Source organism: Engraulis encrasicolus, chromosome 3, assembly GCF_034702125.1.
Source record: "Engraulis encrasicolus isolate BLACKSEA-1 chromosome 3, IST_EnEncr_1.0, whole genome shotgun sequence".
Classification (NCBI taxonomy): Eukaryota; Metazoa; Chordata; class Actinopteri; order Clupeiformes; family Engraulidae; genus Engraulis; species Engraulis encrasicolus.
Window position 1 is genome coordinate 31230888 of NC_085859.1, and position 17988 is coordinate 31248875.

A 17988-nucleotide genomic window follows, 5' to 3' on the forward strand; every position below is an offset into this window, starting at 1 on the left:
TAAAGTCCACTTGTGATTTTAGGTTGGAAATTATGGCAACATACTATGAGAAAACTCTGTTTGTTTCGTTTTTGTGTTTGTTGCAAAATTGTCTGCAGAACAGCTTTTCCCAGCTTTTTTGTATTGTCACATGCAAAAATAATGTATTTGGCGTGATCTGAAAATAAATAAATAAATTGGCAACAGATTTTTGTCAGGGATTTGGAGAATTATTATTTTTAATATATATTTCATCATTACAGATTCGTATTCTGTCACAACTCTTATCAGACAATTGATGACAATAGGTAGTAAAGATTCTTGTTTCACAAATAATGCCTGGCAATAGTATCAATAAATATTAAAAGTCAAGATGTGATGAGAAGAGTAACACACAGTTGAAAATTAAGTATAACAAATAATGCTGTACAAGTGACTATTTAAAAAGAGGACACATAGCACAGGGCCCCTTATATTGTTAGACGGCATATAAAAGAGCATGCAAACAGCAATAGGAAACAGCAATACTTTTAATCATATAAATAATTCACTTACATTAAAATAAAATAAAGGATGTCAGCATTTATAAACAATTTTTCAAACAGGTATTTTATAACAAACTCATTTTAAATAAACACATTTAAAAAAAAAAAAAAAAAAGCTTTAGGAAAAATAATCCACAATCTATGAAATTTTCAAATTCGGTCCATTCAGTAAGACTGTTCATTTTTGGTTGGACTAGTGAAGAGCTTCAAGATACAGTAACAGAATGACATGATAGAAAAATAAAGGCAATATCACACACACACATGCAAGAACAATACTATGACATTGCAGGTTAATCTCATTTATTTATTATTTATTTGTTTATTTTTACAATTTGAAATCTAGTTCTTACCTCAAACTTTTTGTCTCCTGCAAACACAAACAAAACCCACATGCATACACACACACTCTCTCCCTCACACACACGCAGACACACACACACTGTCTCTTCCTCACTCACACTCACACATTCTCTTATATCTTATCTCTCTCTCTCTCTCTCTCTCTCTCTCTCTCTCTCTCTCTCTCTCTCTCTCTCACACACACACACACACACACACACACACACACACACACACACACACACACACACACACACACACACACACACACAAAAGCCACGGTAAGAACCTCACATGGCTCATACAGAGGCTCTCTTGGAGTGGAGCATCTCCACGAGCAGGTTGTTGCAGGGCACCTCTCCAGTCAGGTGCTTGTAGTGCAGGTAGTCCTCAGCCTGCGTGCTCAGCATCCGCATCTCCGGGAGGCACATCAGCAGCTGGCTGCAGCGATCCACAGACTGGGGGTAGGCGTACAGGGTGTACTCCAGCAGGGCGCCATTCACCTGCTCCTGGACGCTCTCCACAAATGCCTGGTTCTCCAACAGCTTTACACCTACAGCACAGCAAGGATGAGTTGGTTTAATTTTAACCCTCCATTGTACAATTTGAAGAAAGCTCTGGTCCTAGAGCTTCGCCTGATGAAGGTCTAGGACCGAAACATTGTGTATTAAAGAAAACAGTGAAATGGTCAGTGTGCGGGAGTTTTTTCAAATTGTCTGATAAGCAACCCATGGGCCATCTCCGACGCACCTGCCAACTGAGGTGTGTGAAAAAAAAGTTGAACCCTCTATGAACTAAAAGGGTAATCAATTCCTTGTATGTTTTTTCCTTTTTGATCAAAGTCAGAAAAGTTTTTACTTTATTTATTTTTTGTTAAGAAATGTCACTCCTGGTACCTCCATGGTTTCATCTGTGTCTCCTGGTGCTCTGAAACCCCAGCATTGGCATTTTACAATATAATAAAGATAATACAATATAGAATGAAAATACATGCTTTTTAAAAAAGGAACCCATCTGTGGCCTAATCACTGTAAACGTTTGTGTTTCGGTTCATTTATTGCAGATGTTTATAATGTAAGCTTACTCCCTTGGCTCCAAAAAGAAGAAAAAAGACATCTGCAATATACAGTATGAGCACACATCCAGATATCTTCCTTACTTGGATTAAAGAGAGTGAGGAACTTGAAGCAGGCCATCTCCCTGGTGTCCATGCGCAGGGTGTGCAGTGTCTTGACCAGCTCCTGTGCTCTCTGCATGAGGCCCACCAGGGGCGGTCCTGCCTGGCCTAAAATGCAGGATATCCCCACCTAAAACCAATATGCAACATTAGTGTTGGCCAAAATAATTGTTAACATCTGAGTCTCAACTGCCTCCAGATGGATATTTTTTTATTGCGTGCTTTTTCAGATTATTCAGACTTTTATTCAGTTACCACTGAGGTAAGGCCGAAATGTTGGTGACAAAATATTGCATTGCAATTTTGAGTGTGCATCATCTATTTTTACTGATTTAAAGTATCGGAACACCATACACACCTCACACAGTGCACGTTTACAACAAGGGGGGGATTATTTGACCACACCCTGAACCTCTATGAAATGGAAAGCCTTACCTCCTCTCCTGTCACCAGCAAGATAGTGTTCTCCTTCCCATGATGCACTTGTCTGCAGACGTGATCCAGCACCAGCAGCTCACTCCAGCAGCTGTGGAGCAGCCTCATCTGGTCTCCCACCTGGAACAAAACAGGAGATGGATATCGATATATACTCCACTTTGTAAAGCAGTAGGTTTGGCTTTGAAAGTGGTGGGGACATGGCAAATTGTCCAGGTTAGCTATTTTTGCATTATATTTGTCAAAAAGTGGTGGGGATAAGCTAGGTTCATCGCAAAAGTGCTAGTATGGACATGTCCCCACCATCCACACCTAAAATGACACCCATGCCACTTTGGTAAAGTCAGGCGGATATTACCACACTAGCAAGAATATGATAACAATAAAGGACGGTATACCAAGTATGCTCCAGGATGAAAGAAACCACACTCTCTTGCTGATGCCAAGTTCATTAACAACAAACAACGTTTCGGCCGTGTGGCTTTTCTCAAGTTTTTCCCTCATGGTGAAGACATCTCTTTTTTGTTATACAAAGAATGACAACTTTAAGCCCAACACTTTGGATTATCGTTTTTTCCCACAGTAGCGCTTCGGGAGATGTGCTTTTCATCCGACAGTGACAACAAGGACAATGCTTATATCCTGTCTATGGACATAAGTTAAATTATCTCTATAGCCATTATAAATTACATCATCATGTTGTTAGCTACATTTTTTCTAAATGTTCAAATAACCTATAAATTTACAAAAAAAAAAGGTTGGATGACCGAAACATAATGATTAAACATTTTTGGAATATGAAATGGACAGTGTGTGTCTTACTTTGAATGATAATCTCATTGTGGTTATATGCATCACACCTGTCTGACCACAGGTTTTCAGTGGAATGCACTATAAATAAAACCATCGTTATCATACTTATATCAGTGGCTATCCAGTCATAAAAGGTAGGCCCCTCGCACAAAACAAAACAATGCTTCACTCCAATTTTGCATTCTGAACAGTCTTCCGCCAGCACACTCCATCAAAGTAAAAAAGAAGCCTGTGAAGTTCATCTAGTATGCAAATATTCCTCTGAGATCTGGAGACTGAATGTATCCACAATTTGTAGTCATGACACCCCTTTACTAACGGTAGATGCATTCATCAGGCATATGTTTATATATGGGTGACAGAATTAGTGAAGCGTAGAAGAAAGAAATATATATCTGTCGAGAAGGCCCTCCAATCTTCCTCCCCTGGCCAAGGATGTGGAACGCAAACAGTGAGTCATTTTGAATTGTGGAGGAAGTGTGTGTGTGTGCGTGTGTGTGTGTGTGTGTGTGTGTGTGTGTGTGTGTGTGTGTGTGTGCAGTCTATCCCAATAGAGCAGGAAAATCCCTGTGAAATCCTCTGCCCAAAAAGCATTTGTTGTCTCACTTGACTTGACTCGACTCACTTGAAGGTAGTGATGATGACAACATGTTGATGACAATACGATTCAGCTGAAGTTTCTTATTGTTTTGATCCACTCAACCCTCTGTGAGTTTCATTCACATTACAGAAACAAATAACTAAAGCAAAAAAATCTGTTTGGCTGAGCAAGCTTACATTCCTCACTTATCTGCAGTTGGAAAGAATGTAATTTCAGCGTGAGTGAGAACTCCAGAGTGTAGCAGTGTGGGTGAAGTTTGGTGCACGTAGCAACATTTATGACTCTGCTGTGCCCTGCATTTAATACGAGACTCCCTATTCATCCGACTGTGGAGATACTACGGATGATTGAACTTACTAGTGCGAGCAATTGTTATCCCTGAAAAACCTCTAGATCGGAATTTTTTTTTCTGCAATCAGCAATCCCACCGCCTTTCATGAAAGGCTTTTAATGTGGCTACAGTTGAAAAGTTAACATGTTTCAGTGTTGACAAGGATTCCATTGTCCGTTTTATCAGCTGATTCATGCTCTGATACATGAAATAGTAACTGTCCCTTTTAAACAGAAACAATGACATCTTCCTTACATTAACATTTTAGTGAACATAACTTTTGGGTAGTGTTGTTGGGAGCCATTGATTATAATGATAAGGTACTCTTGCTACACTTGAAAAATTGTTTGACACATACACAGTTAAATTAACAAGTGCAACCCGCACTGAAATGGCTACAAGGATTACAATAAGTTTTATTTGTTACATGCACAAAGAGACTAAACAAGTATAACATGCAGTGAAATTAGAATCGTCTGCCTGTACTATGCAAGTGTGTGTGTGTGTGTGTGTGTGTGTGTGTGTGTGTGTGTGTGTGTGTGTGTGTGTGTGTGTGTGTGTGTGTAGGGCCGCTGCTAAGGTTTTGGAGGCTCTAAGCTGAACTGTTCAGGAGGCCTCCCTCATAATTAACAATGATACTAATACGTTTTTAGTCAATCTCAATTTAGGAGGCCCCAATTTTTGGGTTCCAAGTGGTTGAGGACCTAAGCACTCTGCTTACTCTGCTTATGCCTAGCGGCGGCCCTGTGTGTGTGTGTGTGTGTGTGTGTGTGTGTGTGTGTGTGTGAGAGAGAGAGAGAGAGAGAGAGAGGCTGGGGGTTAATAAAATGAAATTGTTTTTTGTTTACCTGGAGCTCTCTGAAGAAGATGCAGCTGCGGGCCCAGTCCACGATGGAGAAGAGTGTCTGGTCGGCCATGATGCACAGCAGCCTGAAGGAGCTCTCCACTCTCTCCATCTCCTGCTGCTGCTTGCCCCGCCCGCCCTCCTCCTGCTGCCTCAGGTACCGCAGCACCTTCAGCCGCACCTGGGCCTCGTCCGGCTCGCAGTGCAGCAGGCTCAGCACCAGCTGTGGCGGCGTGGTGGTGGAGGAGGAGGGGCTGTGGGTGTGGGGCGGGAGGCTGGGGGTGTGGGTGTGGGGCGAGCCCGGCAGCCTGCCCTCGGGGTAGGTGTACCCAGGAGGGGAGTCAGGGATGTAGGTGTACTGCTCCAGGTACTCGGACTTGATGGACCTGGGGGAGAAAGGTGTGGCGGCGGCAGCTGCTGTGGTGGTGTATTGGTACTGACCAGGGAAGCTGGCGCCACCGTGGGTTTGGAGAGCGACCCCCAGGGAAGGGGGGCAATATGGAGGAGGCCCGTAGGCAGAGTCTGGAGGGGTGAGAGGGGGCAACAGACCAGACAGGCCGCCCCCTGGGAAGCTGCTGCTCTCGGACGGAGTCAGACTCGGGACCAGCGAGGGACTTGGCTCCAGTTTGAAGCTGCTTATGTGGATCAGGGCTTTCTTCTGTTGCTTCAGCGCCCTGTCACGCTTGTACATGGGCCCAAATTTATTCCTTCCCCCGCGCATCCGGTCAGCACGGACCGCTAATGAGGGAGAAAGGGAAAAGGGGAAAGAGAAAGAGGGAGAGAAAGGAGAGAGAGAGAGAGAAGGAAAAAGACGGGATTAAAAATGTCCATGTATGGCTATCATTAGACTAAAAACCTCATGCATGTAATAATGACTAATTACTGTCTGTTATTTTCTGAGTCAACCCTACTCGTATGTTTACTATATAAGTAAAGAAGCAAATGTATAAATTGTTATGTGGGAATTAGAAAATAACAACCATCATTTTGGGGCTACAATTTACACACAAGTTAACAAGGACAGGTAAGGTTACAAAAAATAACAATCCTTAGTGCCTGTTGCATGAATGATTTTGTGTGTAGGCCTTAAGGCGAAGGGTGGGCTTCATAAAGCAAGTGGGTCTTATCAGCAAGAGGGAAGAATGTGTCATTTCTCTGCAGAGGCAGGTGCTTTCTATTTCATAGCCTGGGAATTGCAAGCAGTTTATTTTCGTGATACTGCCAGCAAGAACAAAATTTATGGCTCAAGGATACATTTATAACATTACTGGAGGTTGTACTCTCTGAGCCACATAGGGGGTTGTTTATGTTCATTCTTCTATTTAGATTTGAGATTTTGCGAAACGAATAGCAAATTCCAATATTGTCCTACAACCTGCGTGCTGGGTATAACCATATTCTAATTAGGCCAAGGCTAATTAATTCTCAATGACATGTCAACATTACTTGAAAGTTCAAAATTCAAATAATGTGTCAAATGTTTCCATTTAAAATAAGGGATACTTTTCTTTTCGGACATAAAAGCCTTACCTTCTAACCTCATTCCAACATTAAGACACTTTTGAAATCGGCAGAAGGGACATCTCTTGCGCTGAGTTTTATCTATTCTGCAGCTCTGGTTTTCAGCACAAGTGTATTTCTTGTTATTTTGAACCGTCCTCTTGAAAAAGCCCTGTAGAGATATACATTTCACAGTAAAGGCGCATGGAAAGAAACTGCGTTGATGAAATTAAAACAGTTATTACAATTCCAAAATGAAGGACATATAGCCTACCTTGCAACTTTCACATGTCAATAAGCCGTAATGATACCCTGAAACGGTATCTCCACACACTGGACAGAGATCTTCAAACTCAGGTCTGTACTCCATTCCCTTAAATGTCACAATTTAAATAATATAAATAAGAACGTCCTAAATTCATTATCACTTACAAAATATTGGACTGCTGGAAATATTTTCTAAAATACCACCACCAAATGAACTTGAAAATTACATTAAATATTCCTAGATAACTGACAATAAACCTGCAACGAATAATCACTGCAGAAAAATAATAATTACCGCAGTAATAGGCTACGGTTATATTGTCGTTCCTACCTGAAAAACTGTTAATGTTGGCAGCCTTTAAAACGAAGATAATCCTTGAAAAACGTTTCTTTTCTTGAAAAACTAATCTTTCATAAACATCACTAACAGACGGTCTGTCAAACTCTGGCCTAAAAACAGTGTAGCAAGGTCCTCGCGCAGCACAAGACAGATCACTCATCTTCGCTTTGGCCTTTTTTAATACTGCGCATATCAAATGTGTCCATGCCCCTCGCGCTCCCAAAGGTCACAACTTCCCACGTATCCGCGGACCGCCAATCAACGTCTCCCACCTTATCTACAAAGGACATGATACTCTTGGAAAAACGGGCAAGTTCGGTAAGTAAGGCTATTAAACTGCAAGCACGAACCCACCAAATAGTAGTCTACCTCTGGACATTAGTTGTAGACGGTACCAATCAGAAAATAATTTGTTAGATGCGGATGTATCTTTTGTGCACACCTGTCTGTGTGAAGGTCGGCCATTGCTATAAAGTAGCCTAGAACTACAGCTAACATGACAGTCTGGTGTTTCCAAACTAACTTCAGTTAAACCTTCAAAAAGTTAGAGAGTCAATTTACATTGGAATCTGAACAAAACTACCCAAGTGTCCAAGAGGATAGGTTAGCCTATTGTCTGAGAAGTTAGTAAGGTAACATTGATTATGGGTTTTGCGCTTGTCTGAAATGTTCCTGAGTGACATTGAAGTTGGACAATTTAACAGTGGAATAGCATAGAGAAAATAAACCCTTATAAAGCGCCATGCTGTGAGCTTTAGAATTACACTTACCTTTGTAGTTTCTGCACGAGCCACATACATGGCTGCAGTAGAATGTCACTTTTACCGCGTTATGTTCCGTTTTAAACATAGAGAGTCCATGAAAATGTCTTTAATTTTTAATTAAAAAAATATCTGTTCTTTTTCAGTCTAGGGAGTATGGCCCTTTTTGATTGGTTATGCTCTCTGGATGGTGTGATTCTGCGTGCGTAATTTACGACAGGTTTTTTTATGTAGCGGTCTAGCGGAGTGGTGAGTGGGTTTGTCTCTTTGGACGTGCATTTAAAAATATGGAGTTGCCATACGCCCGGGAATGTTTATCTTTTGCGTTCGTTAATGTGGTGTATGTTAATGGCAACAGGTAGTCGTGCTTTGGTGTTGTGTAGCCTAGAACATTCGGGGATTGTAGCGAAATGTCTTGATCATCATACCATGAACCAGTGAGTCCGATAGGCTATGTTGCACAAGTTGCCTGTTGGGAGTGCAATTAGTCTACTTGGGACATGGATGTATTTCTATCAATTCGACACGTGTGAAATGTTATTCGTTTCAGTGCCAGTTTTTGAAATGCGTTCTAACGTGCCATTTCGTTGGCAATGCAACATTCTGGTATGCTCCGTGTGCTGCGTTATCACCTCGTGAAATAGTGGTATCATGAACATGATAATAACCTATGTGCTCCCCTACCGCGTGACCTTATGAATAGTTTGCTTTACTACCAGCGCGCCTTGCTTTGGCTACAGTCAACACAGTGTGTGCACGAGTCGTTTTTGCACGAGTGCGGAGAAATCACAGACTGGGTGATGTCATGCCATAGTTTTTTTTGTATAAACTGCAGGTTGCTTTGTCTGGTGCGAGTTTTTTATATATATATATTCTTATTTTTGTTTGCTCAGCATTTTGCAGGCTGCAGCACTATTCAGAGAGGGTTTTTTTCTAGCAGCATGGACAGCCACATTGTAGACTGGTTTATGAAACAAAGAAGCAGAATTAACATTATTGGCTGTAAAGTCCCATTAATGCCTTTTGGTTAAATTAAAACATGTGAAGATGAATAAACATATCCCAAGCAGGCATGCTCATCTGTAATGATGATGAGACTGTTATGCACAGCCTAAAATATGACTAAGCTTATGTTACACCTGAATACAGTTACATCAGCTGTATTTGAACAAGTCACACTCTAAAAAAGTAGCCTACATGCGAGTCAGAATTGGGTGTAAACATACAAAATGTACCATTGTACCATTTACCATAATAGTGTGAAGGGTTAGAACAGTGTGGGCATACATTGGGACAAAGAGTGCAGCAATTTTGTCATGCCCTTGAAGGGTCCTCGATGCTTCTCTACAATTGGGCGTTGCTGTGGTCAGACTGTGGATGTAATATGATTTGCACATTTTTCTTTTGTTTAAGTACATTTGAAGACAAAGCCAGACTTGCTTGAGTTGATAACATGTGCTTACAAGAGCACGTGTGCTTCCCTTGCAATGTTGGAAGGAGAATAATTACAGAAGTCATGATCATTCACATCCTTGTTACACATCAAATAATAAGGAAATTATAACTTTAGTTAATTTCCTTTCATTATACCTAAAGGTGCACCGTGTAATATTTAGGGGCCAAGCAGCGAAGCTGGCGAAGGCCCCTATAGTGTTAGCTGGTATTCTTATTAGGGGCCAAGCAGCGAAGCTGGCGAAGGCCCCTACTGTTTTAGCTGGTATTCTTATTATTATTATGTCACCTCTTTCCTCTCCTTAGCAAGTCTATGGCAGCCCATAGAACCGTAGGTAGGAAAATGCTGTAAATTGGCACACACATTCGGGGCAGTCTCAGCATTACCCACAGCGATTTACAGGTCCCCAGCCCCAACACTCTAGCGCCACCAGCAGGTCAAAGTTGCAGGTACATTTCTGCTTGTAACTTTTGAACCGCTGGGCCAATTTTCATAAACTTGGTATCCCTGGAATCCTTGGGCCAAGACGAATCCAACGCACTATATGACGTCATTTTCCGCCAGGATAGTTTTCCCGCCATTTTGAATTTTGTAAAATTCAATAAAAATGCTATTTTTTCCGCAATTTTTGACCAATTCGCCCGAAACTTGGTATATAGTATCTCTGGACTGAGCTACACACGGGGTCTCAAGGAATATTAGATATCTTTTATCGTTTTGCCGTGACAGCCAATCAAAATTGTCGTAAAAGTGGTGAAACAGGAAGTGAGGTCATATCTCAGCAACCGTTTGTTGAATTAGGTTGGGATTTTGTACACACATAGTAGTCCATCCCATGACCTACCACAAAAAAAATCAGAACCCCAGCTCAAACTCTGTAGCGCCACCAGCAGGTCAAAATTTTAGCTACATTTTTGCCTGTAGCTTTTAAACCATATGCACGATGTAAAATATATTATTATCACTAGAATCCTTAGGCCAAGCCGAATTCAACGCACTATATGAAGTTATGTCAACACAGAAGGGAAATTCCGCCATTTTGAATTTTGTAAAATTCACTGTAAGTCTATGGTAGCCCATAGAACCATACATAGAATAATGCTGTAAATTGGCACACACATTTGAGGCAGCATCAACATTACCCAGAGCAAGTTATAGGTCCCCAGCCCCAATACTCTAGCGCCACCAGCAGGTGAAAGTCACAGGTACATTTCTGCTTGTAACTTTTGAACCGCTTGGCCAATTGTCATAAACCTGGTATCCCTGGAATCCTTGGGCCAACACAAATCCAACACACCCTATGTCGTCATTTTCTGCCTAGATAGTTTTCCCGCCATTTTGAATTTTGTAAAATTCAATAAAAATGCTATTTTTCCCGCAATTTTTGACCATTTCGCCCGAAATTCGGTATATTGTATCTCTGTACTGAGGTTTGTATGGGGTCTCAAGGAATATTAGATATCTTTTATCGTTTAGCCGTGACAGCCAATCAAAATTGTTGTAAAAGTGGCAAAACAGGAAGTGAGGTCATATCTCAGCAACCCTTTGTCGGTTTTGGCTAGGATTTTTTACACACATAGATGTCCATCCTATGACCTACTGAAAAAAAATCAGACCCCCAGCTCAAACTCTGTAGCGCCACCAACAGGTCAAAATTTTAGCTACATTTTTGCCTGTAGCTTTTAAACCATGTGCACAATGTAAAATATATTATTATCACTAGAATCCTTGGGCCAAGCCGAATCCAACGCACTATATAACGTTATGTAAACGCAGAAGGGAAATTCCGCCATTTTGAATTTTGTAAAATTCAATAAAATGCTACTTGTCACACATTTTTTTGTCAGAATGACCAGCAAAAAGGTACACATCATCTTCAGACTGATAGGCATTAGGATATCCAAAGAATTTTTGATACCTCTTATCGTTTGGAGGTGACAGCCAATCAAAATTGTCGTAAAAGTGGCAAAACAGGAAGTGAGGTCATATCTCAGCAACCGTTTGTCAGATTCTTTTAGCTATTTTTTGCACACATATTAGTCAATCCCATGACCTCCCACAAAAAAAATCCAGATTCCCAGCTCAAACTCTCTAGCGCCACCAACAGGTAACAGGAAGTGAGCTTATATTTGTCAGCCCTTTAAGGGATTCAAAATAAACTTGGTTCATGTGAGCACACTCCCCTCCAAGGAATGCACACCAACATTGGCGAGATTTGGGCCAAAGGGGGCGCTGCAGTTCCTTTTGTTGCCGTGGCGACTTTGGCAAGTTTACTGCTTGGCCCCGCATTGCTGCTTGCAGCTATATTTATTATTATTACGTAGACATCTTTCCTCTCCTTAGCAAGTCTATGGCAGCCCATAGAACCGTAGGCAGGAAAATGCTGTAAATCGGCACACACATTCGGGGCAGTCTCAGCATTACCCACAGCAATTTATAGGACCCCAGCCCCAACACTCTAGCGCCACCAGCAGGTCAAAGTTGCAGGTACATTTCTGCTTGTAACTTTTGAACCGCTGGGCCAATTTCATAAACTTGGTATCCCTGGAATCCTTGGGCCAAGACGAATCCAACGCACCATATGACGTCATTTTCCGCCTGGATAGTTTTCCCGCCATTTTGAAATTTACGAAATTCAATAAAAATGCTATTTTTCCCCCAATTTTTGACCAATTCACCCGAAACTTGGTCTATAGTATCTCTGGACTGAGCATCACATGGGGTCTCAAGGAATATTTGATATCTTTTATCGTTTAGCCGTGACAGACAATCAAAATTGTTGTAAAAGTGGCAAAACAGGAAGTGAGGTCATATCTCAGCAACCCTTTGTCGGTTTCGGCTAGGATTTGTTGACACACATAGATGTCCATCCTATGACCTACAGAAAAAAATCAGACCCCCCAGCTCAAACTCTGTAGCGCCACCAACAGGTCAAACTTTTAGCTACATTTTTGCCTGTAGCTTTTAAACCATGTGCACAATGTAAAATATATTATTATCACTAGAATCCTTGGGCCAAGCCGAATACAACGCACTATATAACGTTATGTAAACGCAGAAGGGAAATTCCGCCATTTTGAATTTTGTAAAATTCAATAAAATGCTACTTGTCACACAATTTTTTGTCAGAATGACCAGCAAAAAGGTACACATCATCTTCAGACTGATAGGCATTAGGGTATCCAAAGAATTTTTGATACCTCTTATCGTTTGGAGGTGACAGCCAATTAAAATTGTCGTAAAAGTGGCAAAACAGGAAGTGAGGTCATATCTCAGCAACCGTTTGTCAGATTCTTTTAGCTATTTTTTGCACACATACTAGTCAATCCCATGACCTCCCACAAAAAAAAAATCCAGATTCCCAGCTCAAACTCTCTAGCACCACCAACAGGTAACAGGAAGTGAGCTTATATTTGTCAGCCCTTTAAGGGATTCAAAATAAACTTGGTTCATGTGAGCACACTCCCCCTCCAAGGAATGCACACCAACATTGGCGAGATTTGGGCCAAAGGGGGCGCTGCAGTTCCTTCTGTTGCCGTGGCGACTTTGGCAAGTTTACTGCTTGGCCCCGCATTGCTGCTTGCAGCTATATTTTTAGTTTTTATTTCCAGACTCCATGCTGCCCATCCACAAATGTTACCTTTTTAATAAATATATTACCACCACCATCAAATTCTAAGTATTCAATATGACATACATGAAAAGGGGGATCTTTTCCATGGTCAGCATTTTGAATTTCCAGAAAAGAACATTTTTAGCTGCAAAACTTACGGCACTTTGGTCATACTAGTAAATACTAGTTTATTACTTAGTAAGCTTAAATGTTTATGAAAAGATTTGGTAATAGGCAGCACAATTTCAATGAGAAGCATAGTTGCAGTACCTATTCTGGCCACAATCTTACACAGTGCACCTTTACGTAAAAACAATACTGCAGGTTTAAAAAAAAAAAAAAAAAACATAAAACAGGTATGAAATATTCTTAAAGCCTCGATAGCTTTATCTGTAAGATATTTCATTTGTTAAAGTTTTACTTGTTTAGTATTAAAAGAAAGTTATTGATTGCAATGATGGTCTTTCATTTTTTTTATTTTTTCCCTCCAAAATTCAGTGAATCACAATGCGAAAAATTAACAAATGTGCACAACTTTAAAATATGTAGCCTAAGGGCACATAAACATATTGTTTGTCATATCAAAAAAAAAAAAAATCTCGGCAAAACATTAACTTATTTTAAACAAGTGAATTTCAGTGTAGCTAAACACAACACTTCGTCTGGTACAGTAGGTTCTGGCATAGATGTATGTTGTTGACTGTTGAGAGAGTCCTGTGGGTGATTGAGCAGCCTTGATGTTGAGGAGAGAGGCCAATCGCTGTCCACTCTGGCTGGGCCTTATCAGGATTAGCGTGTGGTGCGTGCCACAAGCGCGTGTGTGTCCTCTGCGCCACGCTCCAGGAGTGTGCAGCCTACAGGTGTGGTCTGGCCTGCAGTGCTCTCTCATCTCTCTACCCTTGACCCAGACTTAGAGAGAAGTCCACAGCCATGTTGATGCTGCCAAAAACATCCCATTTCATAAGGAGAAAAAAAGAGAAATCTTGCCACCCAGACAGACTCAAAAATGCAGGTCACACAACACCTACAGTTGTGCAAGCTACGTGCAAGTTACAGGTGCAGTGTGCATTTGCACACACATCAACTTGAACTCCTCACTTGCTTTGAAAATGTCTTTTTTTAAGTAGCTGTTCCCACTCCAAAATCATCACTATTGTTGTCAAATCACTGAAGGATTACTGAAGTCTGGACACTGCACTAGTTAAACTGTTCACGAAAATGTTAAAATTGTTAGTAAAACAAATAAGTTTGTGGAATTTTCTTTCAAAAAGACACTGCCCTAAAGCCTCAGATGTTGAGTGCTGGCTGTGTAGTGTGTTATGTCTTAGGAATAGGACATTACTCTTGAAACACGATAGCAGATGATCAAAGTGTGAGTAGCCTTTGGGCACCTTCAAACCGTTCTGGGCAGACCGCACATCGTGCAGATTTAGCCCCTTCCCCAAAAAACACAACATTTGAGTCTTTGGTACATGCACATGCACACGTACACACACAAACACGCACATGCGCACACACACAGAGTGAGAGAGTCGAAGCATATTCTGAATTTCTTACATGATGTATGATGAGATTTTAGGCCCACACACAAATAGCACACATCCATTTTTAGAGCCTTGAGAAGAAGTGGGGTTGTGGGGGAAGGTCGGACATGATTGTGGGGTTAGCCAAAGTGGGGTTTGGGGTGGGGAAAAGGCACCAGTTGTATTAAGAGGAAGAAAGAGGGAGGGGGACCTGTCTCGTGTGTTCATGCTGCCGAGTCTCCGGGCAACCTTGGGCTGATAAGCAGTGTGCCCAGACCCAGTTCCCTGGCACGCGATGCATTGCAATGGAACAGTGTCTCTTTGGCGTTAAGATGCTGACATCCACAAGTCATACTGGCCAGTAACCCAAACAGTGCAGCATCTGTCTGGGGTTCAGTTCAGGTTAGTCTAATAGGGACTCTACACCAGGGGTGGGGGACCTATGTCTCGAGGGCCGTTTGCGGTTAATGTTATGCAACTTCACATGAAATATGACATGTTTTGTAAAGGAATCTTAGAAATTACATTTCCAATGCAATTAAGTTATATTCAGGGGCCTAGAGAAGGTGGGGACTGTTTTAAAGGTGTCTACCTTCAATATAGCCCTGAAGTGCATGGGGAAATCCTGGTTTGTGTCCATAGTACGGCCCTCGGACTTTTATGTGACCCTTGTAGGAATTTGAAGTGGCCCCTCGAATGAAAAAGGTTGCCCACCCCTGCTCTACACCAACCCAACGGTTGGTTATTGTTTGTCGCACGTTGGGTACAGTTGGGACTCACTCTCCTGGTTCTTCCATTTGTCAATGTGTATGCCAATATGGCAGCACATATAACAGTTTTGTCAATCTTAACAAATTCATGCTGAAAAAAGCTTCCTGGTAATGTGTTGAAAGGATAAGTTATGTCTTTGTAGCTCTTTCATGCAGATCGCCAGTGATCCCATTCACTACTTGCTGAAAAATCTTAACTACGCCATAGCAACATTGCTAGGGCATCACCAAGAGCCTTAAGTAACATACATGGTCATTACCATGTTGTGAATATAAGGTTTTAATAGAAGTTTTGCATGAAAGGGCTAAATTCTGGAGCAATTAGCAATTTTGTGAGCACCCGTCACATGTTAAAGTAACCATTGATATGGATGTAATCTTTAATGCCATGATTTTGTATTTTCATGATGATGTTGCTCACAGAGTTCGGGTCACTGTTGAATTAAGATCTGAAACAAGTACTTGCTGAGTACTCCGGGTCATTTCCTGTGGGATATTAGTTTGTTCCGAGGTTGTATGTCTCTTGTGGGAAAAGAAACTAAATGTGTAAACCTGTGATACCGATATCTAGTGGTTGTTTTGACTTGAGGTCAGGATCATTTGTATTATTTGACATGTAAAAGCGTACATTATGCATGTGTTTTCCAAAATACTGATATCAGTTAGGTGATATCTATGTACAATTTCACGTTGCAAGGCATGTGACGATATACCTTGCAGTGATGCTTTTTGGAAAAACTGAATGTTCACTCAGCCCAAATAGTTTGGTTACCAAATACCATCTTTAAAAAATCTTGTGAAAATGTGAAGTTGCGCAAGTTTCACAATATGCGGATGGCAAACTGAGCCTATGAAAATAACACAAACTCATACCAACTTCTTTATTTATAATGAAGTAGAGTGTGCAACATAAATTATGAAATGGTGAATGTATTTCGTCTTGATCTGAAGTCAAGATGAAATACGTTGTAGCCATAAAATTGTTATCATAGCCCAACAAGAATGAACAAGAGACACAAAGTTTCACAGTTGCATAAAATTCACATTTATTTTGGTTTCAAGTTCTACCACATTCTAAACATGCTTTAATAACACATGGATCACATTTTGTCACAGGTAGCTCAAGGAAAGCCTGAGGTCCAGGATGACTACACAGAAGAGAAGCTGGTGTTCTGAGGTAAAGAAAGCTATTTCTGTCAAACTTCCTGTCCCTTCTGCTGATTCTATTTCTCTTTTGTCATCCGAACCTTTTGCTTTCCTTTGATTTGTCCAAGTCCCTTCAACTTTCCTTCTCTTTGGTATGTTTCAAAATCTCTCTTGCAAATTCAAGAGAGGGACAGGACATCAGAAAACACCACCTGTTCAAGGTAATCTTTCTTCAACATTGACATCACTAATGATAGTCCTTCAGAAAACCAATCAGTAAACCCGTAATAGTTGATAAAAAAAAAAACTGATTGGCTGAGAAAGTGTCATAGCATTTTTTGAAAGTAAACACACTAATGTCAAGAGGTGCACAAAATGTCATTCTGAGAAGAATTGCATTAGAAATAAATCACAAAATGACGTTACAACAAAAAAATACTGTGGATGCCTTCATTTTTGCAATTCTTGGATGGAATACTGCATGTTGTTGAAATGCACATAATGCACACTCTAGACATTGCAATGTAGCCCGGTTCTGTGGATAGACTTACAGAACAATGAATAATGAAGTACCATGTACAAATTGTTTATGGCAGGTATAATGGATTATCAACAATGCCAAACACTTAGAGAAGGTTTTGGGTCAAACTGAGGTAGCGTAGCATTGCATGTGAAGCATTTAAACACATTAACAAACAAATGATTCAATGTTACACGACAGAGACGAAGAGTATCAACAGACAATCTAGAAGGGTACTGATGTTAGCTTAATGGAACCAAGGAAAGCACACATTTCTACCATAGAATTATTCAACACGATGAGACATAAAAAAGAGGTAGTTTCGATGTCAAATGATCAAAAAAAATGATAACATGATACAAATAACAAAAAAGGTTTGCTCTGCAGAGACTCATGTAAAAACATCACAGAGAAATAAAAACATACATTTCAAAAATGTAAATGCATGTGAGGTGTTTCAGGATGATGTGGAGTGAGGTCAAAACACAAAGCATTTTTCACTGGAAGAGTTCTTGGAGATTAGCTTAACATTAGCAGCTTCATAGCTAACCATTTGTCCCAGTGCTGAGTTAGGCGATCACGGTGGTCAGAGAACAAGTACCAGACCAAGGCCATTTAGAGGTCAAACTAACAAAATATTAATCCCTGAGCGTTAGAATGTCTCATAAAAGAAAAACCCTTACACACCCCACCCAGCACTGCTAACAAATATTGCAAATGAACGAACGTACTGCATTTGAACAGCAAATAGCTATGTGAAAACGTGTGTCATTTTAAAACTATCGGCTGAATTGGTGGTAGACATGATATTAGTGAAACAGTCACATATGTTTTAGGCAGTCGATCACTGTTAAGGCTGGAATATTGGTATGGATCAGTTGCTGAGGGTTGGCAACAAACTCAATGAATCTCATTACGCATTATTACATCTTTGGTTTTGTTGTAGGCTAGACTCCCTCCGACTTTAGAGAGCATCCTTGTAAGTGACTGAAAGAAATTGTGAAGGACCTCAAGCCCATAGGACCTTA

At 40.8% G+C, this 17988-nt stretch overlaps 1 protein-coding gene and 1 long non-coding RNA gene across 2 annotated transcripts in view; one reads left to right on the top strand and one right to left on the bottom strand.

Moving 5' to 3' along the window:
* Nucleotides 1-637: 637 nt before the first annotated feature.
* nr5a1a (nuclear receptor subfamily 5, group A, member 1a) lies at nt 638-7241 on the bottom strand. The gene is made up of 7 exons (XM_063195212.1): nt 7166-7241; nt 6842-6940; nt 6598-6739; nt 5072-5805; nt 2479-2598; nt 2026-2173; nt 638-1419 (listed from the first exon to the last, which is right to left on the bottom strand). Exons 2-7 carry the CDS (start codon nt 6935-6937, stop codon nt 1166-1168), a joined length of 1494 nt encoding a protein of 497 aa, XP_063051282.1. The 5' UTR covers nt 6938-6940; nt 7166-7241; the 3' UTR covers nt 638-1165.
* A 170-nt stretch (nt 7242-7411) lies between these two features.
* Nucleotides 7412-17988, top strand: part of LOC134445347 (uncharacterized) — a 47709-nt gene continuing 37132 nt past the window's right edge. The window contains exons 1-2 of the long non-coding RNA XR_010034232.1: nt 7412-7492; nt 16411-16471. This is a non-coding gene — a long non-coding RNA (uncharacterized LOC134445347). The remainder of the gene's footprint in view (nt 7493-16410; nt 16472-17988) is intronic.